Source organism: Felis catus, chromosome F1 (genome assembly GCF_018350175.1).
Source record: "Felis catus isolate Fca126 chromosome F1, F.catus_Fca126_mat1.0, whole genome shotgun sequence".
Lineage (NCBI taxonomy): Eukaryota > Metazoa > Chordata > Mammalia > Carnivora > Felidae > Felis > Felis catus.
Window position 1 is genome coordinate 2,962,554 of NC_058384.1, and position 23,238 is coordinate 2,985,791.

At 45.3% G+C, this 23,238-nt stretch overlaps 1 protein-coding gene across 17 annotated transcripts in view; it reads right to left on the reverse strand.

The window, feature by feature from the left end:
• CDC42BPA (CDC42 binding protein kinase alpha) overlaps nt 1-23,238 on the reverse strand; it is a 321,704-nt gene that overhangs the window by 206,183 nt on the left and 92,283 nt on the right. For 16 of the 17 annotated variants that reach the window (XM_019821471.3, XM_011290821.4, XM_019821472.3 and 13 more), the window contains 2 exons: nt 12,207-12,290; nt 3,937-4,032 (listed from right to left, as the gene is read on the reverse strand). In XM_019821471.3, the coding sequence (XP_019677030.2) occupies nt 3,937-4,032; nt 12,207-12,290 (180 nt within the window). Of the gene's footprint in view, nt 1-3,936; nt 4,033-12,206; nt 12,291-17,827; nt 17,966-23,238 lie in introns of all 17 variants that reach the window. The other variant, XM_045049423.1, reaches the window with a different exon arrangement.

Sequence of the window (23,238 nt, forward strand, 5' to 3'; positions counted from 1 at the left end):
CCGACGTGGGGCTTGAACTCATGAGCCACGAGAACATGACCTGAGCCAAAACCAAGAGTCGGACGCTTGACCGACGGAGCCACCAGGCGCCCCTCGTGAGCGTATAACTTTAACTGAGCATGCCCCTCACTTGGAAGGCCTTTGCAGAATGCTCTGGGACTGTTCTGCTACTTGTGTTGAAGCAAGTCATTACACCGCAGATTAATCACTTCCAACTAAAGGTCAGGTGAAGTTCTCAATTGCCGAGAAGCGGGTTTTAAACTCGAGGCAGCTCCTTAGCACTTAAGTCAAATCCCCAAAACTGGTCCTAACTGCAGCTGGAGCTCAAAAGGTCTATCTGATACAAATTTATGTGGAAACGGAGACCTCGTTTCTTTTTACTTCCGACAGCATGAGAATTAGATAAAGCAGCTTGACATTACCTGTGATTCAAACAACGTTAAATGTCAAAATGACGGCCCCGTAGTGTAAGTTTTACATGTAAGTGCTGGGTTGTCTTATAATTTGGGGTTAAATTTATTCTAAAACATGTCAAGTCTACAGGAGAAACGCATTTCAAAGCTATTCAATATTCTCTAATAATGGCTGAGGGTGGGGCTTTTTGTTCAGAAATGTTTCAATCTTGCCCTCTGCCACAAAGTGTTAACACCGCAAAAGCACTCAACGTGTGTACAGCAGGTGAGGACACGCGGCTGTGGCTTCTGACGAAAATTCACGAACACGGTAACTGTTGTTTCCATGACACTGAATAAAGTTGACTGAGGATATTACTGGTTCAATAACAAACGACAGATTCAAATATTTGCTGCCAGCTACCTGCCGATTAGGACGACAAAGGACGTCCACGGGCTTTAGGCGCCTGATATCTTACATTATGTGTCAATTGTCCATACACATTTTTACCGCTCTCCACCGCAATGCATCTTAGCAGAGAACATTCAGGTTGTACCAAATTAGCATCTTCTCGACTTCTCCGAAAATACTATGGACTGTAATTATTCCACACAAACTATTAACAAAGGCCGATTCGTCAGGGACTTCGAACTCAGCCCCGACACCTCAACTAACAACAACAGAGCACAATCTGTAACCTCTTTCAACTCAAGAGCCAAAACCAACCACTCAAAATCGTTTCCAGGTTTTCAAATCAACCACTGATGCTGTTCCCACTGCCCCCCATTCTTTAAGCAACTGTTCTCACCGACGCTAACGGTCTGAGGCAAGTTCATTTTCTGTGAGCACGTCTCTCTGCGGCCACACACCTGATTTAATTAACCTGACGCTGGTAAGTGGCTTTCCTGCCTGCCTGACAAATGAGCCATCAGGAACTCCCTATGGTTGCTGCATCCTTTTCATGTTTCATTTCTGTGCCGAAATTCTGCGGTGAAAAGGTATCGTTTTGTATTTGGTGACCTTCCTGACGGCTGCCTTCCTGTGGGCTGGGAATGCCGCGATCCGAGCTCAGAGCTCCCTGTGCAACATGGACACCCGCATTCTAGCAGGACAGCGGTGGTGTGCAGCCCGGTCACACTGGGCTGCCGTTTGGGTCGTTAACAATCTCATCCGCACTCCGCTTGCCTGAAAAGCACAGTACATAAAGTTTGCACGTGCATTCTTCCCGACAGGAATCATAAAATGTCACAGTACAGCGATACGTATTGCATTAGAAATGCTATCAAGTTAGGGCGCCCGGGGGGCTCGGTTGGTTAAGCGTCCGACTTCGGCTCAGGTCATGATGTCACGGTTCGTGGGTTCGAGCCCCGCATCGGGCTCTCTGCTGACAGCTGGGAGCCTGGAGCCTGCTTCGGATTCTGTGTCTCCCTCTCTCTCTGCCCCTCCCCTGCTTCCCCTGTCTCCCTCACTCTTTCAAAAATAAACAGACGTTAAAAAAGAAGAAAGGCTATCAAGTTATAACCGTCACTGTGATTTGAAGGCTGCCAAGCAGCTGTGCAAAGCGTCGCGACTCACGTGTACATACGTGTCACCGTGTGTCACCGCGCCGGCTGTCGCGAGAGGCCAACTCCTCTGCCCTTGTAGTGCAAAAGCAGCCACTGACAACATACACATCGGCAGGCATGGCCGCGTTCCAACAGAACTTTATGGACACTGAATTGTGAACTTTATGGAACATTCACGGGTCACAAAATATTCTTCTTTTGACTTTGTTTCAAGTATTTAAAAATGTAAAAACAATTCTTAGCTTGCAGGCTGTACAGAAGTAAGTAGGGGGCCAAATTTGAGCTGCGGGCCGTAGTTCGCTGAAAATTGATCCAGAAGAGGAAGAACCCCAAGATAGGTAGTGCTACCGGCCCTCAGGAGCACCTGACTGACAGGTCTAACCCACTAAATGGATCACATGACAATTCAAAGCCAGTATGTGCAAATTAAACTAACCACCCTCCCCCTCCTCTACTTTCTCCTTTCCAAATATGTTTCCCAACTCGATTCGTCCACTACTAAGCACTGAATCCCACAAGTCAGGCCCTGGAACATGAGGAATCGTTCACACTGTCCCTTTTAAAGCCCCTCTTGAAATCAGACTGAAGTCCCAGCTCCCCAGCTGGCTCTCCACTCGAAGCCCCACTGTACACCCTCTCCCCTTCCCTACTGTGATCACCCTGGCTTCCTCCCTTCCTCAGACGCCCCTCGTCCCCTCTTACCACAAACTTTCCACGGCCCTAAAACTACAGTGTTCACGCCTGGCTCCGTGAGAGACGCCTGAGTGATGGTGGGGGAAGGCAGGAGGAAGGAGCTAAGAGACCGATCGAGGCAGTCCCATTTCTGTCGTCCAGGCTCTCAGACACAATGCCATTTTTAAAAATACACAAGAGTTGCAGACCAAAATACCCCACTGATTTGAGAAACGTGGCTGACTTCTTATCCGTGACACGTCAGGTGCCACGTGCTGGGACTCTCTCGTCTGTCCCCGCCCCTCCCCATGCCCCTACTCTCCCCTCCATCAAGCCGCTCCACCCTGCACATCTGTGTTCACCACGCCCTCCCTGCCTCTTCTCCCTTCTTGGTTTAGCTCATTGACATTCGTCTCTGAAGGCTCCTCACTGACTTCACGCCTGGGAATGAATGTTCTACTTTCTTCATCTGGAATGAATGTTACACTTTCTCAGCTAAGTCTGAGGATATTACTTATTTGGCTTTGGACTGATCATCCGGAACAGTAAGAAAAGAGATCCTTTGTCTCTTACTACTGAATCTCCGGGATCTAGAGGGCAGTGCCTAGCACACGGCACATGTCCCATAAATGTCCGTCACGAGAACAAGACCTCGTACTAATTTTTAGACCCCGGGCCCCAGTGTTGTGTGTGGCACTCGGCAGGGACTCAACACGTGTGCTAAAAAAAAAACCAAACCGTGAGACAAAAACTGGGACCAGGAAACGGAGAGCCTGGAACGGCAGGCCCAGGGGTCGCACGTGGGGGCGTGCGGCCACCATCATCTCCGTCAGTGTTCACTCAGCAGTGCTTCTCAGCTTCCCGTTTTCCTCCGCGCTCATTCCCAATCTCTTCTGCCACGTGGTTCGGGATGTCCAAATTAAAGCAGATGAGCCCGGATGTGAAGTGCGGCTCCGCTTAAAGTGGCACGTGGCCACTTTGCAAAATGTGTAAAATTGCAAGGAGTAAAAGAATACTACAGATCAAATATATTGGGAAAATCGTGAAAAGAGAAAATCCTGAGCACTTTTTCTAGAATTTAAACGTCTGGATTTAGTATCGACTTGCCTATTACAGAGCATAAAAGATTCCAGTGGAAAGGTACCAAATTACCCGGGGGGGGGGGGGGGGGACAATTTACATGCTGTGAAATTCAGTGGTATTCTAAATAGTAACTACATTTAAATAACGCTTGAAAGAAACTAATGCTAAATTCTGCTGATAAAAATTAAGAGTATTGAAACATATATATAAAAGTGGTTCTTACTAAGTTATTGTCATCCTGGAAAGCATAATGCAGGGTTGTAATCCATTTATTATCTCCATTCACTAACACGTCCCTTTCTTCACGAAAACACGCTGTCTGAAAAGGAAAAACAAACACTTTTTTAATCAGAGGACACGTCATGTAAAACTAGGCAATATATTATACAAACAATTGCTTAAGATATTTGTTACGCTTTCCGTCCTGGAAAAGGAGTCCATCCAATATTCCAGGACTTTTCTACAGGTCAAGCACCCTCAGAAAGTGAGCAGCAGGAATGATACCTTGAAAACACTCTCTCTTGAAAACTCCTGCTGTAGTTCCAAACAACCAGAAAAGTGCACAGATTCATTTCACAACCACGGCCCATTTAGGTAATATAAACGGTAACATTTTGCCATCTTTACTTCTGTTCTTTTTAATTTTAGGGACATGAAATATAAGTAAGTGGTAATCTTCCTCCTTTCACCCTGCCCCGCCCTCCTCCCTTGATAAAATGACTCATCCATAGTATATGTTATATTCTCCCCATCATATGCTTGGATCAGACGTGTACGTGTCCAAAATCAACAGAATTGCTTTGCATTTGAAAATTTCCCATGAATGTTATCATTTGATCTTTCCTTCTGCAACTCAATTACTTCTTGTTCAATGATGGCTATTTTCCTTTCAACGGCTGTGACATTCCATCGTTTGAATCTTCCGGAATTTATTCACGCAAACCCCCAACCAGGAAAACACAGTTACCTCCGATTTTGTTATTACGATGTTGCAATGAACATATCTGTGCTAGTGCGCAAGAATCTCTCTAGGGTATACACTTAGAGGTCGAAATGCTACCCAGAAGCATTTTCAACTTTACCAGACGGAGCCAATTTTCTCTGCTACGTCTGTGCTGATTACTACCCTCTCCCCGGTGTAGAAATCTCCCCTATTCCCCACATCCTCAACTGCATTTGACATTAAAAGGCTTTGAAATGTGTCAATACAATGGGTGTAAATCCATATGTCACCGCTCTTTTCATTAACGTATTCCTAATTACCCATACAGATAAACAGCTTTACGTATGCTTACTGGATAACCGAACTTTCTCTTTGTTCATTCCCCTTTGTCCATTTCCTGTAACGGACTATTTTTTCCTTTTTGATTTATAAAAGTTTTAGCTTATTGTGAGACTGTATTTCCAGTATTATAAAGGTAGAACCTCAGAAATGTGGTTTTATATGGTTTTTATGTGGTTTTACATGATACATTATAATTCTATAATGTTTGTTTATTATTTTTTTTTTAACTTTTTTTTTTTTTTTTAATTTTTTTTTTCAACATTTATTTATTTTTTGGGACAGAGAGAGACAGAGCATGAATGGGGGAGGGGCAGAGAGAGAGGGAGACACAGAATCGGAAACAGGCTCCAGGCTCTGAGCTGTCAGCACAGAGCCCGACGCGGGGCTCGAACTCACGGACCGCGAGATCGTGACCTGGTTGAAGTCGGACGCTTAACCGACTGCGCCACCCAGGCGCCCCAATGTTTGTTTATTTTTGAGAGAGAGCACGAGTGGGGGAGTGGCAGAGAGAGAGAGGGAGACACAGAATCCGAAGCAGGCTCCAAGCTCCGAGCTGTCAGCACAGAGCCTGACGTGGGGCGTGAACCCACAAACCGTGGATCATGACCTGGGCTAAAGTCGGACGTTCAACCAACTGAGCCACCCAGGTGCCCCGATAATCTATCATCTTTAGTTTTAATTTTAAAAAACCACCACACCGGAAAGTTCAAAAAGAACCGAAGGCTGAAAGTAAAATCTCAATCTGCTGAGTCACACCTTTCGGTGTCACGCGTGTCCAGAGGTCACCGCCTAGAACTCTGTGCAGTGTCTTCTTAGAAAATCTGTGTCCCTTTGTGTGAACACACATGTGCACGTGAACACATGCAACATTCACGTGGTACCTCGCCTCCCCTACCTTTTCTTTTCTTTACGCAAATCAGGCCACGGTGCTCTGCAAGTTATTGTTTTTTCAAGTAACGATACACCCAAACAGTTTTCCAAACCAGTACGCAGGCACCTCTTTCCTGGCTGCATACTCCACGCACACTGAAAAACCATCACGGTATTCTACCTAGAGGAGGTGCTTACTTACTGATTTCCCAAAAGATAAATTCAGCCACGACACACAAAACAATTAACATTACCTAATCGAGTACCCTAATTCTTTCCATGTATTTCCATAAAATTCTATTTGCTCAAACAAAACTTCCAAAGCCATGCGTGAAAATTTTAAAAATCATTAAACCAAATACATGGGCAGTTTTACCTGCCGTTTCAATTACTAAGGTCCACATGATGCTCTGGTTCACTTTAGAGGGAAAACAGAACCACCCGACACACTCACTGCTAAGTTCTGTTTCAGAATTTGCGTGACTACAATCACAGTCTGAGAGAGAGAGAGAGAGGTAAGGACTGTCGGAGCCCAGAAGACTCCTTTCTCCTGACCATCTTGTTAGGACAGCTTTCCGGAATCTCAAAGACATTCCAGCTGAATTCTAAAACACGTTTGATAGGCAACTCCAAAGCAAATCAAGCTCCAAAGACTATTAGTCAACAGATGAAACTTCAGTATATTCTAATCTATTCTGAACTGTTCCATGAAAAAACAATTTTTAAAAATATAAAATAAACTATGACCCAGAATTTCAAACACATACACGAGAGTAAAACCACCTCTTCCCCACAATGTACTCATCAACCAATGTCAGCAACTATGTCATTGTTCCATCCATACCCTTTTACCCCCTCACCCTTGTCACCACCCTCCCTCCATGGAAATGCATGTGTGTGCACATGTACACACACACACACACACACACACACACACACACACACACACACAGCGTTTTTTGAAGCAAACCTCAGACACCATATGATTTTATCCGTAAGTATTTAGGTATTAAACTAGTCCTATTAATGCCTCAGATACTGAGTTTAGATGTAGAACACAGTCTCCTTTTTTGCCCCAGTAGGTCACATTGTCCTCAGTTGTCACAACTGGGGTGGGGGTGGTTAGGACAATCGCACAGGAAGAGGCCGGGGATGCTGCTACGCATCCTACAATGCACAGGACAGCTTATGCCCCAAGGAATTATCTGGTCCCAATGTCGCAGTCACTGCGGAGAAGCCCTGTTCTCAACCCGTATTAGCCAAACCACGATGCGTGCGTTACCTCAGGCTTCGTGAAGTTCTAACAGGGACTCCACGTGCATAAATAGGTGGGGATCCGCTACCGAGGAGTTTAATCTGAGGAGTGGATAGATTTTAGTCTGCACAACATGAAAATCCCGCCACGTGAAAACGATCCTTGAATCCTTTCACAACCTCAGCACACAAACTAAAGCACCACAGAAGCCAACAGCAGCGCGGCGGACCACGAGCATCTGATCCCGTCTCATTCTTATTTACGCCGCACGTGCTGCTGAGGTGTGGCGAGGCGCTCCGATGCGCTGTCTTCTCACATCCTGAATCTTCTCTCTGCCAGCCGCACGTAGTCAGATGCGCTGAAATGACTGAATGTGTCGATAACTTGATTCCACCTTACTGAGAATTCACACTTTGATTAAACTCACTATTCCGAGATATACGTATAAAGATTTTGACTACAGCACAGTTCAAGAGAGTAAAAAGACAGTAAAATGTGGACATGATCTAAATGGCCATCAATGTTTGTTGTTTTTTTAATGTTTTTATTTATTTTTGAGAAGAGAGAGACAGGGCATGAGCAGGGGAGGGGAGAGAGAAAAAGGGAGACACAGAATCGGAAGCAGGCTCCGGGCTCCGAGCTGTCAGCACAGAGCCCAACGCGGGGCTCGAAATCACAAACCGTGAGGTCATGACCTAAACCAAAGTTGGATGCCCGACCAAGTGAGCCACCCAGGTGCTCCGGCCATCAATGTTTAAAAAAAAAAAAAAAAAAAAAATCAAACTACTAAAAAATATATCCATTTAGTATAGTGAGACGATTTAACAGGCTGAGATAAATGTATAAATATGGAAATAGAGAAATCCAACATATATATTATTAAATGATAAAAGCAATGTGAAAAATCAGTCTTTTAGTATGAGTCCATTATAATAAAACTTTCCATTAAGGACAAATATGAAACTCTTAATAATGGTTTACTTTGAATAGAAAGATTAGATACTGGAAGAAGGAAAGGGACCTTTCATATTTTTACTTCTTATTTTCTGTCGTGCTTACTTTTTTTTTAATGTAGGTGGCAGATCAGGAAATAAGGCAGATCAAATCCAATGGCCTCAATTCATGAATATCACTATTACTGGCACCAGTCGTTATGAAAATAATAAAGGAATAACAACAGTAACAAAAATAATAAGGCAAGTGGCATAAACCGGTACCGTCACCGTTCAACCAAGATACATTATTCCTCTGTGACACAGAGATCATTATCATCTTCTGTAATCAGCAAGACGACAAAACCCTGGAAAGGACTAACTCCAATGGAGAGCATTTCTGTCAACTATTTCACACCTTCCAGTGAAATGAGTGAGGACACCTCCTATAAAGCACTGAATAACTGTGAAGAGAAGGTAACATTTACAGAACATATTGGAAGAAGTTCAGGGACTGTTGACAAAGTCTGTAGATGATGAATGAGCAGGGACAGTGATCTCTGAACATAAGACGTTAGCAATTATTCAGCTGCCCAGAAAGAGAGAGGGTGTCCTATGACCTTCAAATAATGCATGTCCCACTAATTACGTATTTGTTATGCACCTTAAATGGAAATAAATACAGCCAGTAGGTTGGAGGTAAATCTTTGAAAACTTATTTTGTTTCACTTCATTTCATTTCATTTCAGAGACAGCGAGCAGGCATGCGAGCAGGGACAGAGGCAGAGGGAGAGAGAAAATCTTAAGCAGGCTCCATGCTTGGCACGGAGCCCGATGTGGGGCTCGATCCCACGACCCTGGAATCATGCATGACCTGAGCCGAAACCAAGAGTCAGACACTCAACTACTGAGCCACCTAGGCGCCCCTGAAAAACTGGTCTGAAACATCAACAATGCACAGGTTAAGAATCGAGACACGTTGCTGCTCAACTGTAAATTATCAAGTATCATGAGTGGCCCAGTTTCCCAAAGCTGGAGAGGTCATGGTCAGAGCAGCGGGGTTTTTTTTTTAACATTTGTTTAAAAAAGGACTTGATAATTCAAGCACAGAAATACAATTCCACTCTAGTTCAAAATGAATCTCTCTTTAAAAATTTCAGTGTAGGGGTGCCTGGGTGTCTCAGTCAGTTAAGCATCTGACTTGGCTCAGGTCATGATCTCACGGTTCATGAGTTCGAGCTCCGCGTCAGGCTCTGTGCAGACAGCTCGGAGCCTGGAGTCTGCTTTGGATTCTGTGTCTCCCTCGCTCTCTGCCCTTCCCCTGCTCATGTTCTGTCTCTGTCTCTCAAAAATAAATAAATGTTAAAAAAAAAATTTTAATAAAAAAATTTTTTAAAAATTTCAATGTAGAATTTCTTTAATGCAAGTTTCAAATAGTTCCTTTAGAATACTGAATCTGCCTTGTATCCTTGAAGTAAAACCCACCCATCATTGGTATATGCACAAGTCTTTTTAGATATAGCTGAATTCTATTTGCTGACATTTTGCTAAAGACATTTTTATCTATGTTCATGAGGCATTTTGGTCTTTAATTTCTTTGTATAGTCCCTGTCTGGCTTTCCTATCTGAGTAATACTGACTTCCCAGAGTAAGTGCTGTTCCTCAGGCCCCACGGTCCACCTCCTTCTCTCTGCCTTCCAGTGTCTTCTTGTATTTGTTTTATATATAATGTCCAAGGCCTTGAAGACTGTACTTAAGGGGAGGGATAGGAAGAAATACATTTATTCCATCTTGTCCCAGGAAGAAAATATACTAACGTTTCTTTTTTTTTTTTTAATTTTTTCTTAATGTTTTTATTTATTTTTGAGACAGAGACAGAGCATGAATGGGGGAGGGGCAGAGAGAGAGGGAGACACAGAATCGGAAGCAGGCTCCAGGCTCTGAGCCATCAGCACAGAGCTCAATATGGGGCTCGAACTCACAGATGGCGAGACCATGACCTGAGCCGAAGTCGGACGCTCAACCGACTGAGCCACCCAGGCGCCCCATAACGTTTCTTAATTCAACAAAATTATATTTACTTCCTAATTATTCCTTGTTTTATCTTCCATTTGGGTCACTTCTTCCAGTCAAAGGTGGATCAAAGGCAACTCAGTGACCTTCCTCCCCGGCACACCAACTTCAAAGAAAAGAGTGCAGACCTTAACTCCATTTTTCACAACTCCAACGGCAAAACACTAAACTGACTATAATTATGATTTCCGCGAAACAACTAGAACACGCTTATTTACTGTTTCTTACTAGTAAGACCTGTAGCGCCAGCCACTGGCAATGCCGCCAGCATCTTTGGCTGCAGAAACTCTACCGTCCGGAGGCCACGTCCTTCTGGGGATGGCCCGTAGTTGGTGACCAAATATGGCAGGTACGAAAAGGCCAGCCCTCTGGCCTCACGTGGGGCTCCGCAGACAGCCTGACTTCTCCCCGAAAACATTTCATCCCCTTTCCCTCCCGTCGGTCCCCATCTCAGAAGAATGCCCTAATTCAATCTCCGTGTTCACCACCTGGAAAGTCCAACCAGCGACAGTAAGGCAACTCAGTGTTAGGGAGATTCCAAAGTAAAGACCGAAGTTACTGAATGTAACGGACACTGGCGCATATGCCAGAAAGAGACACAAACGTCGCCAAATGCTTTTCTCAACGGTTACTGTCCCAGGGAGAGGGGCTGCGTGGGGTGGGGTGTGGTCAAAGAAGACTTCAGCTCCATCTGTAATGCGCTAGTGTTTGTTTTACAAATAATGTATCTGTATTTTGCTTCTGTAGTTTGCGTGTGTGTTTCCCCCCCCCCCCCCCGCCCCCCAGGACACACATAGAAAATAAGACTGAAAGCAACAACTTCCCCAGAACGTTAGTGATTAATTCCAGGTGGTGGAATATAAGTGACTGTTAGCTGCTTCTCCGTGTTTTGTTACATTTCTCAAACTTCCCAAAGGAAACAACTGACAAAGTATTTCACTACTGTCCCATCTACCACCAAGGGAACCTTTTTTGCTTTTCTCCGTATGCTTGGTGCTTTCCAGGTTGCTTCAAGTACTGGTCGGTAAAGATCCCTTTTCTTTTCTTTTTTTTTTTTTTCTTTTTTTTTTCTTTTTTTTGTTTTATTTGTTTTTGAGAGCAAGACAGAGCATGAGAGGGGGAGGGGCAGAGAGAGAGGGAGACACAGAATCGGAAGCAGGCTCCAGGCTCTGAGCTGTCAGCACAGAGCCCGTCGTGGGGCTCAAACCCACAGACCATGAGATCATGACCTGAGTGGAAGTCGGACGCTTAACCGACTGAGCTACCCAGGCACCCCTGGTAGGTGAAGATTTCTAAGCGCTGTTTCTCGTTAGAGAACTCTAACCTCCAGAACTAATATTCAGCCTGCTCGGCAGTATGATCCTCCTACAGGTTCAAATACTGAAATACTTGCACACCAGTAAGTTCTGCTTCCCTGAGGCCCCCCACCCAGCCCCCCACCCAGGATCGAACACGGCAGGACACCTCCAGAACCCCACCCCAAATTTATGTGTAACGTCAGTTCTGACCATACCGCACCAGCAATGAGACATTTGTAACCTCACTCCGGCCGATCTCTCCTTCGTGTCTAGAACCAACACAGAAACACCAGCAGCTGCTGCAAGAGCAGATTTTACTACCGTCCTCTAATCACATAAAAACACAAATTTAACTGTGTAATCGGTAGTAACGAGAAGTCTTAGAGGGCACACTCAAAGCTCGGGTTGACCTCTGCTTTGAGCAGAACACAGATAGATACAGAATATAAACAAGTTACATCAAGCTGGAAAATCAATCATTATTTCTTCCCATAAAAGTTTTAAACAGGTTTCCAAACACCCTTTTCACATGAATATTTAAGCGCCACATTACAGGGTTTCCTTCCATTTGGCTTTCAGAGATATGAAATTATACGAATTATAACTTTTATCATCACTATATCACAACTATAAATTGCTGAATTTGTTATCTTAAAAATAATGTTACTACAGATACAATGTTACTGAATGATTTAAAGATCTATTGGTCTCTGTAATTTTATAGGTCTCTAAAATCATTTCTAAAACATTACTTAAATATTCCAATAATGAGAATCTTACCTCAGCTCTTTTCAGCATTTCCCATTTATTCAATATTTTCATGGCAAATACCTTATCTGCATTTTTTAGTTTCACTACAGCAACCTAGAAAAGGAAAGACAACTTTTAAAATATGATAAATACAACTTTTTTCAGTTACCCATTTTCCTTTTTCCTCTCTGTAAAAAAGTAAATACCAAAATTATCAATGACTTCCATGCAGTTCGTAATCTAAGATCCTAAATCAAACAGTATTGTCAGTTGAAAAAGTTACATTAGTCAACATGTGCCAAATGTTATTTTTTAACACCATATCAACTAATTGTTTACTGTATCCTCCTTTTCCAGTTTTCTGCTCTAGAATTTAAACTCAGCATCTACTATCACTAGGAAATTGACCAAAATGTACAATATTGGAATGACTAGAGCTTGTTAAATACCGCATGCCAGATTCCAACACGATGCTGCACGGAATCGTGTTGCCAACACAAGTCTGTTTTGTGGGAATCAATTAATATAAAGTAAACTGCAAATGAGATTATTTTTCACACCACATACTCTTACCCCCGCCCCCGTCTGTCTGTCTGTCTGTCTGTCTGTCTCTCTCTCTCTCTCTCTCTCACACACACACACACACACACACACACACACACACACACACACCCCTAAAGATCAATTAAGGCTAACAGCTCGACAAATTATAGACTTCACACGTTCCTTTCCAACCATAAAAGGAACAAACATTTTTGTATTTTTTTGTATTTTAGTTACGGACCGAAAAGCTGTCAAATACAAATAAATAAGCCTCAACAAACTGATTACCTTTCTGTTTCTGCCTCTCTGCTTCCCTTTGACTAGATAATTTCAAAGGGCCCTTCCAGCTCCCTGGGGGTGCGCTAGGGCTCAGCCTGAACTACAGAAGTAGAGACCTAGGTGGCTTCCAGTCACTGGAGGCTGGGAAGAGGAAGATAAATGCTACCCTGATAGGCAGAAGTAGAAAACAAACTATATGCAGCACCTCTTCCAACTAGTTCAAAGGGATGTTTCCAAGGATAGTGAATAGGTTTAAACTCAAGTGTCAAAATTTTAAAATCTCAACAGCAAATGTACACATTGGGAGCACTTCATAAATCTGTATTTGGATTAGATTGCAATAAAAGTAACATGACCATAGAACCAAAATCACTGTATGATGCCATTACACAACGCAAACTAGAACGTTTCTTGGTAATTGTCGTAAATGGTTACGATATCTTGTGATTAGAGTTTTTCACCCATTAAAATGGTAGGAAAGAAGAGGGATATCTCAATTTCAAGTGCAAGCACTTTAGTCTTTAGTCATTTCTGGTGATATCTACGGAAATGACGGGTCAGTGAAACTGTTCTCCCAATGGGTTCATGCTTAAAGAAAGGGGGCTGTCCATGGCCCAGCAACAATCTAAACGTCTACTGCCAAATGAACAGACGAAGAAAATGTGGCACACACATACAATGGGATATTATTCAACCACAAAAAAGACGGAAATCCTGCTTCTATGACAACTCGGATGAACCATGAACCTGGAGGGCATTATGCTAAGTGAACTAAGCCAGACACAGAAAAACAAATACCGTGTGATCTCATTTATATGTGGAATCTAAGAAAAGTCAAGCTCATGAAAACAGAGAAGAGAAGGAGGGTTGCCAGGTGCTGGGGGTGGGGAGGTGTTGGTCCAAGGGTACAAAGTTCCAGTTGTAAGATGAATACATTCTGGGCACGTGACGTACAGCATGGTGACTACAGTTAACAGTATTGTGCTACACACTTGAAAATTGTTAAAAGATCTTAAATGTTCTCACGGCAAGAAAACAAAAGGTAACTATGGGAGGAGATATTAACCATCCTGTGGTAATCAGTTTGCAATATATACAAGTATTGAATCATTACTTAGTACACCTGAAACGTACACAATGTTATATGCCAATAATATCTCAACAAAGATGGGGGGGGGCGGATAAAGGACATTATAAATAAAGAGCAAGGAGAAACTTGAAATATTGTTTCACCCAAACCTCTGAAAGGCTGGAAACAAGTTTAGCTGCTCGGTAGATTCAAATTATGTGCTGGGAGTGCAGACAGAAAGACGGAAGTGCTGAGTTCGACACGCTTCCGTTCAGGACAGGGAAGGGACCCTGCCTATCACTTAAGCTGTCCTTATTCTGATCAGGGAAAGAAAGACTTAAGATTCCCCCTCCTCAGATTGCCTAGCTCCGTGCGTCTCACCAGGTCTGTGTTTGAGCACAGAAGTTTCTGGTGATCACTGGGAAGAGAAATCGCTGTAGTATCCGAGCATGCTCTAAATGCCAGCTACTCCCCTAAGAGTCTGATGCCGGTCCACAACCCCCTACCTGCAGTTCTAAAGCCAAAAGACTTTCACAAGCCATCCGGCAGCAGGTTCTGACATCAGGCTGATTATAGGTTTTTGGGTTTTGGTTCTTTGATCTCATTCAGTATAAAGACAAGCATGCTCCACTGGAGAAACACGAAAGCCCCTGCTTTTGAGGTGCTGGTCCAAACCCCAACCGGCTCCCAGGTGAAACAGAGCAGAAGCACTGAATTATCGTCCTCAAATCCAAAAAACACTGGACCCAACACCGCCTGTGGGTCACAGAGCTGTGCGGGGAATTAGCATTCACTGACTGACCACCAGGCACTGGAGCTAGCGTCTCGGGTGGCTGCTCAGGGCGGCCGTGACGCACTCTGCGGGCAGACCACTGGGCTGGAGGCCTGGCTCTGTCGTTAGCTGTGTAACTCTGGGCGCATAAGTAACCTTTCAGAACTTCACTTTTCTCATCCGTGTAACAGCTAATGCACTAACGTACAACGTACGAAGGGTACTCACCTTTCAGAACTGCGGTAAAGATGAAAATAACACAAGCGCAAACTGCTTTCAACTCAGTGTTCAGCAAGCGCCAGCCGTTATCCTGTCACGCACCGCACCAAGCACAGCACGGCCCAATGCCTTCACTGTCGTCTGCTCGACCCCAATTACACATCCCAACTTATTTACGTTAACTATGAAATAAGAAACTCCAGCCTCTTCAGCTACTAATAATTTTGTATCTGTGGTGGCACACAGAAATAGAGCTAGAAATAGCCTCAACTGAAAATATAAACAGGGGCGCCGGGGTGGCTCCGTCGGTTAAGCATCTGACTTCAGTTCAGGTCATGATCTCGCGGTCGGTGGGTTCGAGCCCCGCGTCGGGCTCTGTGCTGACGGCTCAGAGCCTGGATCCTGCTTCGGATTCTGCGTCTCCCTCTCTCTCTCTGCCCCTCCCCTGCTCCCACTCTGTCTTCTCCCCCCTCTCTCAAAACTGAATAAACATAAGGGGTGCCTGGGTGGCTCGGTCGGTTAAGCGTCCAACTTCGGCTCGGGTCGTGATCTCGCAGTTTGTAGGTTCGAGCCCGGCATCGGGCTCTGTGCTGACAGCTCAGAGCCTGGAGCCTGCTTCCGATTCTGTGTCACCCTCTCTCTGCCCCTCCCCCCACTCATGCTCTGTCTCTCAAAAATGAATAAACGTTTAAAAATTTTTTTCTAAATAAATAAAAACTATATTTAGTATGGCCTAGAAGATGATAAATTTAACACAGAACATGTAGTTTTTAAAAACACCAAAGATGTCTCTTCAAAGGCTTCATATTTAAAGCACTCCACTGTCAGAAAAGCTGCAAACACTACAGAAAAAAAATCACCAAGTGACAAATATACATAAACGAATGAGCTCTTAAACACAGCTTAAGTCTCTGCACTCATAGCCGCAACACACAACACGGGATTTCTCTCTCTATACTAAACACAATTTCAATATGCCAAGCACCAGTTTCCCTGCGGGGCTCAGATCTAGTCTACACTCAGTAAATCCAGGGTTCACCACACCTCCTCCAGCCCATCTCGTTCAACCTGCCGTCACATCTTGCCCGGACGGTCCTACCCAGCCTCTCTGCGTCTGCCCTTGACCCCCACGGTGTCTTCCCAGCCCGGCAGTCAGAGTGATCCTGCGTCAACGTGGCTCAGATCGGGAAACTCCTCTACTCCAAGACCCCCAACGGTTTCCCATCTCCCTCCAAGTAACCGTCAACCTGCCGTAACTCCTCAGGCCAGCACATTCTCGTCTTCCCACCTCCCACATCTCACACGCCCTCCCTGGTTCACTCTGCTCCAGACATTCTGGTCGTCTGGCCCAGTCCCAACCCAGGGCATCTGACCTCATTCCCTGGGTCTCAGGCAGTCTCTCCCATAAAGTGACATGGGCTGCTCCCTCAAACTGAATTGACAAGCGTCCCTTCCTGAACGGTCGCTGCCCTGTCACTCTTTCTAGATCATCTCTTGCTTCCCTTTACCCTTCACTCTTATTTGACAAACTGCATATTCTTCCGTACTTTACCACTTGCCTTCCTCACCAGAATGCAAGTTCTATGATGGCAGAGGTCACTCTTTCTCCTCTGTTCACTGGCATATGCCCGGTGCTTGGGAATCAACAGGTACCTGGTTAAGTACCGGATGGATAAACGATGAGTATTTGTCATCTGAGTGGGAACTTGTATGAGGAAAGTTACCGGGCATCGGTATTAGTGGCTTCAAGCACAGTGCTAAACTGACACTAACACGCCAACCAAAACAGGGCACTGCGGTCAGAGAGGCAATGGTGTCGCTGAGATCGCTTGTGTGGGAGGCCACACCAGCCCCCGCTGTTCTCGGGGCAAAACGCAGGGCCTCCCAAGTCTTGACTTCACAGCCTGCCCTTCATCTCCTGCCTGTAGCTACTGTTCACTATTTACTGCCTCATGCCTCCGTCTCCTTATCACCTCCAATGTACAGCATCCACCATCATTCATCATTAAGAATGATGACAAAATAATAAAACCACTCTTATTTAGGGCAAGCGTCCTCTGTGCCTGACACCGGGCCGCACACATTTCAGGTACGACCTCAGGGCCTACACCGCTGGACGGCAGGGTCCGACCGTGCTCGCTGCCTGATCACAAAGGCAGTGCTCTCTAGACTAGAGGTACTGAGCCGTTCCACGGCCCTGAAGACGTCCTCCCACGCCCCACGCCCATAACCCTGATGCCTACCGACTTGTTAATGGTGATCGCTGTTAATACGTGTGGAAGACACTGTATTTGTTTCTTATACTGTTCTGTTAGTGACCAGTTGGTGTTCAAAATATTTACTGGAAAAAAAACCCAAAACTAAGTCTCTTTGACAGGCAACCTAGGGTTTCCTAACAGCTAGAGGTATGCTCTCCATGGAGACACAATTCATATACACGGTAGCCATAGTCGGAATATTTAAAAATTGGTACGGCATGGGCATAACCAATCAGAACGGACACAGGCTCTAACGAGGCGGTATGCCCACGCTGCCGTGCCCCTGCGGACCCCAGACCAGCCCTGTATACGCAGAGGCTGTCGACAGGGAATCATGCGGTGGACTTCCAACCTCCCTCACTCTCCCTTGAATCCCCGAGAGCCGGGCCACAAGGATTTTTAAGGAAGGAGGAGTAGCTCAGTCCTTTCGGCCCCGGGACTAGGTGTGCAGACACGAGAGGGCCTAGTGACAGTCAGCAGAGGAAGCGAGCTAATTAAAAGCTGTTGACACCTGAAGCAGGGGTAGCAGGCCAAAGCAGCAAGCTTTCACAAGCCTTGAAGCTGCCGGAGCAAGGCTGGAGCAGGCAGAAGCGGTGAGCCACCAGGAAACTGGGACGGGCAACACCCAGGGCGTAAGTTAAAGGTTTTCCTGAAAGCAGAAACGAAAACCCAGCGTTAAGTCAAGCAGTGACTGACGGACAACGGCGGAGTCGTAGACAGAAGGCTCGGAACTGGCAGAGCGGCTGACGTTCGAGTCTCTCTTGCCCCTGGACTGTTTCCCGCGATTTATGTATTTCTTGAAGGCGTTACAGAACTTAGGCTTTTGTTCTCAGAGTTTCATTTTTTTAAGGAGAAGCGTAATTGATAGAAACGCCGCTCCCATTGGAGATCCCGCCGGTGATCTGGACAGACCTCTGTACAAGTTCCCGATGGAAGACAAGACACCGTGGAGGAAACGGCTCTCTCTTTAGGGTCCTTTCACCCTGGATCAGCTGATAGATACGGGCTGTGTGGGGCCAGCAGAGCTCTTCTAATCAGGCATGAGTAACTCTGCAGTAAGAGCTCATAACCCAGCCAATACTACTGTTCTATGCAAAATTCACTGTCTTCAAAGAGAGTCCATTACCTGCAGTCTGTTGCTTTTATCTTGCATATTTTAACTGATATTCACAGGGGCAAGAATACAGCAAACAAGAAGGGAAAAGCCAAAGGCCCCCTCTCACACGGACCCTCAATCTCATCAGTGGTGCACTGAGCACCGTGGGCTGACTCCGGAGGTCTCCACGGCACCAGGGGTGGCCGCCCAGGCACGACTAGCTCCTGGTCCCCTGACCGCCCAAGCGGTCCTGCACTCCGCCAGACCTGCAGAGCAAATACGGCCGTCCTTAGCGATCTGCCTCACTCCATCCAGGGGGTACCTGTCAGTCAGTCTCTAGTGCCGTCCCTTTTGCAGCCATTTTTTGGGGAAAAACCTACTATTAAAGTATTTTTATGATTGCTTTCTGTTTTCCCATAGCTCAACCTCAACTGGGCCCTGAAACCCACCTGCAGCCCCACCGTCACTTCTCTGCCCTTTCCCAACCTTCTCCAGTACCCCGGGGCCGCCCCCCACCGCCCAGCCCACTGGGCCGTGACCTACCCTTCGCCCCACAGTTCGTGACCTGGTGGCCTGCCTCACAGAGCACAGATCCTTCACATCCCCTCACACTGTCTTTACACGTGTGTGCATTTCCACGAATCCTGACTCCTCTTCCTTTCGAACCCAGGAAAGAACCCTCTCGAGGCTGACAGTACCATCTGCGGTCTTGATCCCAGGCCCTCTCTTCCTTCTTAACTTGGTTCCAGTAAAGATTTCCCTCTGGACTTCCAGCCCCCTTTCTTCTGCTTCCTGAGTATCAATTGATAAACTTCTCCAAGAGCTTCTCCCATCCCAAACCAAGAAAATGAAACAAAAAATGTGTCGCCAAACTACTTCCCCTCAAGGACCTGGCGGCACATCCCTTTTCCAGGAGACACCATGTCCCCACAAAGCACATTTTTAAACAGGAGTATGTGCTTGCTTCTTCACGCTCACTGTTTACTTGCTTCTCAGCCTCTTTCAATCACTAATTTCAATCTAGTTTCTGTTTCACCCCACTGGAGCAAAATTATTCTCTCAAAGATCAATAATGATCTTCTACTTTGCAAATAAAAAACTTTGTTCTCAATTCTCATCCGTTTCAACCTTTCTTCATCACTGTCGGCCATCGGTACACTCTCCTACTTTTTCTTTTACTCAGTCAATGTTCCCCCAGGATCCCTACTCCACCTTTTTAAATCCCCTCCCCTTCCTGATTTGGGCATCTATTCCAAATGCCCCAGCTGACACCTGTATGCTCATGTCTCTTAAATCCTGATCTAATATCTACAGCCGTATTTCTATATGCCTACTCATCATCTCTAAATGTCCAACAAATATCTGAAATTTAACAAGTCAAAAACCCGTATACCAAGCTCATTTACTAAGGTGCACACCCCCCCCCCCCCCACAGTCACCCATGGCTTCCACCTGTAACTGGTCTCTGCCATCCAAGTGACTTCCTTCCAATCTGTCTCTCCCACCCACCTTTCTCTCCCATTACCACTGGCCTGGCTCACACCCCTCCGCCTCATTATTTCATCTAGAAAATCATAAATCAGATCCTTTTTGACCACCTGACTATATGCCAGACATTATGTTTACTGCTGAGAATACAAACATAAATAAAAAGAGCTCTTGCCTTCACAGTTCAATGTGGGAGACATACCTAACCAGACAGTCACAGCACAACCTGGAAAAGGTAAAAACAAGGTCCTACATAAAAGCCCAGAAGACGGATGCCTGACCCAGAAGGTGAAGAGTGGGGAAGGGAAGCAATATGTGAATATATATGTTAAAGTTTGTTGGAAGAGGTGACAGACACCTGAGTCTTACACAAGGCACCCCAGAAAAAGGGGACCGAGGGGGCCCGATTGAAGAGAGGGGCTTTTGTGAAGCGGGTACAGATGAGCAAGGCACAAAGCCAGAAATAATCCGTGTGGGGGACAGAGGCGAGACGTTTGAGGATAAGAAGCCCTTTTCTTTCCTAGGAAAGACTTTCCTCCTAGCAGGGAGGAGCAAGAAACGAGGCTGAGGGGTCCAAATAAGGGAAGAGCTCGCATGCTGTGTTGCTGAGCTAGAGCCTTAAAATATGAATAAGAGAGAACGATTCTTCAGAGCTGGGTTTAGCTTGATCACGTTCACAGCTCAATGGAGAATGGTTCTGAGGCAGGGAGAGAAACAAGGTTACAGCGGTGGCTGAGGTTAAAGACACTGAGGACCCAACTGGGGGAAGAGAGGAAGAAATTCAAGGAAGACTGAGGGCATAAAAGTTGGTGATTAATTAGATGAGTGAGATTAATTAGATGAGAGTGAGAAACCCAGATCTCCGTGTCTCTGGTCTCTCCTCTCTCCAATCGTTCCTCCACACTGCCACCAGGAGTATCCTTTTTACCGTTCTGACTCTCACTACTCTGCTTACTACCCTTTGATACTCTCCCATTCCTAAAGAGTAGCGCTCCTTAGCACGCACACCCACTCACGTTCAAGTGACCGTCCAATCCTCAGCTTGCACCACCACCGACTCTGTATCCCAGTCACAAAACCCCTACCTGCTCCCTGAATTAAAAGAAATGAACTTCAAAAAAATGGAAGAAAAAAAAAAACTTTTAACCCTGACAGAATTTACAAAACCAAAGTATAAAAAAATAGAAAGCCACAGATAACATCATTTCATAGAGAAAACTACTCTGAAATCATATAGCTTTGCCCATACCCTTTCAACCAGCAAGATCCTGTTCTAGAAATTTATTCTAGAACAAATTACTGAGAAAAACCATTGAAATGCAGTGAAGTACTATGTGCAAACACACTTCAGAGAGTATAATTCATAATACAGGAAAAAGAGCACCGCCTAAATATTCACCCGTTCATTTCACAAATACGTATCGAGTGCCCATGATGTACCAGACAGTGTAGTAAGTGCTGTAGTATCGAAGTGAACTGACCGGGAAAAAATCCGGACACTCGCAGAACACACATTCTAGCCTGACGTTATTAGGTAACTTACAGAACAACACCCACATAATGGACTTTCTATGGAGCCATTAGAAATGAGGGTTGCAAAGAAGTGTTTCAACATACGGGGAGAAGACTTACGATGTTTGGTAAGAAGAGCCAGTGAGATATTAAGGTTGACAAAACCATCCCAATTTTACTACCCATGAACAGAAATAACATTAGAAAGAAATGCCTGAAAATTTTAGAAGTAGATCTCAATGCCACACGCCTTTCCCTCTTGCTGATTAGACAGTGACCGCAACCAAGGGCATGGAATGTATTTAGACAGCAGTACATGTTTAGTAAGTATTATTTTCACTAGTCAAAACACAGAAGCATGAAAGAAGAACTTCATTTTCCTGCTTTTAATCTAATTAGGAAAATTATCATATTCAAAAGAACTGTGCTAAGTACTTAGGATAATGAATAAAGTTCAACCTCTGCCCTCACCTGTGGCCGGCCAGAGAAGACAAACATGAGGCACAGGAAGAAGAAAGTTCAGCACCCGACTTCAGCTCAAGTCATGATCTCGTGGTTTGTGAGTTCGAGCCCCGCGTCGGACTCTGTGCTGACAGCTCAGAGGCTGGAGCTGGTTTCGGATTCTGTGTCTCCCTCTCTCTCTGCCCCTCCCCCACTCGTACTCTGTCTGTCTCTTGAAAATAAATAAATGTTAAAAAAAGGAAATGTGGGGGCGCCTGGGTGGCTCGGTCGGTTGAGCGTCCGACTTCGGCTCAGGTCATGATCTCACGGTCCGTGAGTTCGAGCCCCGCGTCGGGCTCTGTGCTGACAGCTCGGAGCCTGGAGCCTGCTTCAGATTCTGTGTCTCCCTCTCTCTCTGACCCTCCCCCACTCATTCTGTCTCTCTCTGTCTCAAAAATAAATAAACTTTAAAAAAAAAAAAAGGAAATGTGTTCTGTTCGACAGGGAGGACCTCTGTTTTCTCTGAAAACACAATACCCATTTAAGTTAGCCTTGAATATAATGCATTAGTCATTTCAAAGCATCTGGAGAAAAGTGTACCGAAAGAGACGAGTGCATCGGCAACCACTCTGCTCCACTTCCTTTTCCTGTAAAATTTATCCTGCTACCTTTTTCTTCCGAGGGCTCGAGTAAGAGTGAATGGAAATGGAATGCTTTCTACCCCAAAAGCAAGAAAGGCTCTATCGTCTCTCTTAGAGTTGAGAGGCAAGTGTTGAAAAACAAAAGTGAGTTAATTCCCCTCCACTTGTGTCCAAATCACAACTCAGGTGGATTACGACTCAAGACTTGTTCTCTAGCAATCGGCCAGAAGGCCCATATCTCATCACTCTGTTCCACTAGCAAATGAGTTTGTAAGGTGCACTCAGTTCAACCACCTGGACACACAAACTTTGAGTCTATTTTAGGATCCAGAGCGGGGAATCAAGGCTTATACTTGGGGGAAGGCAGCTGGAAGTCTCTAGTTTGGCTCCAAGTTCACATCTTTTTTTTTTTTTTTTTTAACGTTTATTTATTTTTGAGACAGAGAGAGACAGAGCATGAACAGGGGAGGGTCAGAGAGAGAGGGAGACACAGAATCTGAAACAGGCTCCAGGCTCCGAGCTGTCAGCACAGAGCCTGACGCAGGGATCGAACTCACAGACCGCGAGATCATGACCTGAGCCGAAGTCGGCCGCTTAACCGACTGAGCCACCCAGGTGCCCTGAAGTTCACGTCTTAATCCCTTTTAAGGGGGGATCCTGATTACTTTGAACCTGATATGGCTCCCATGTACTGGTTAAAACCCAGAGGCCAAGAGACGACAGGAAATGGAAACTCACCTCCTT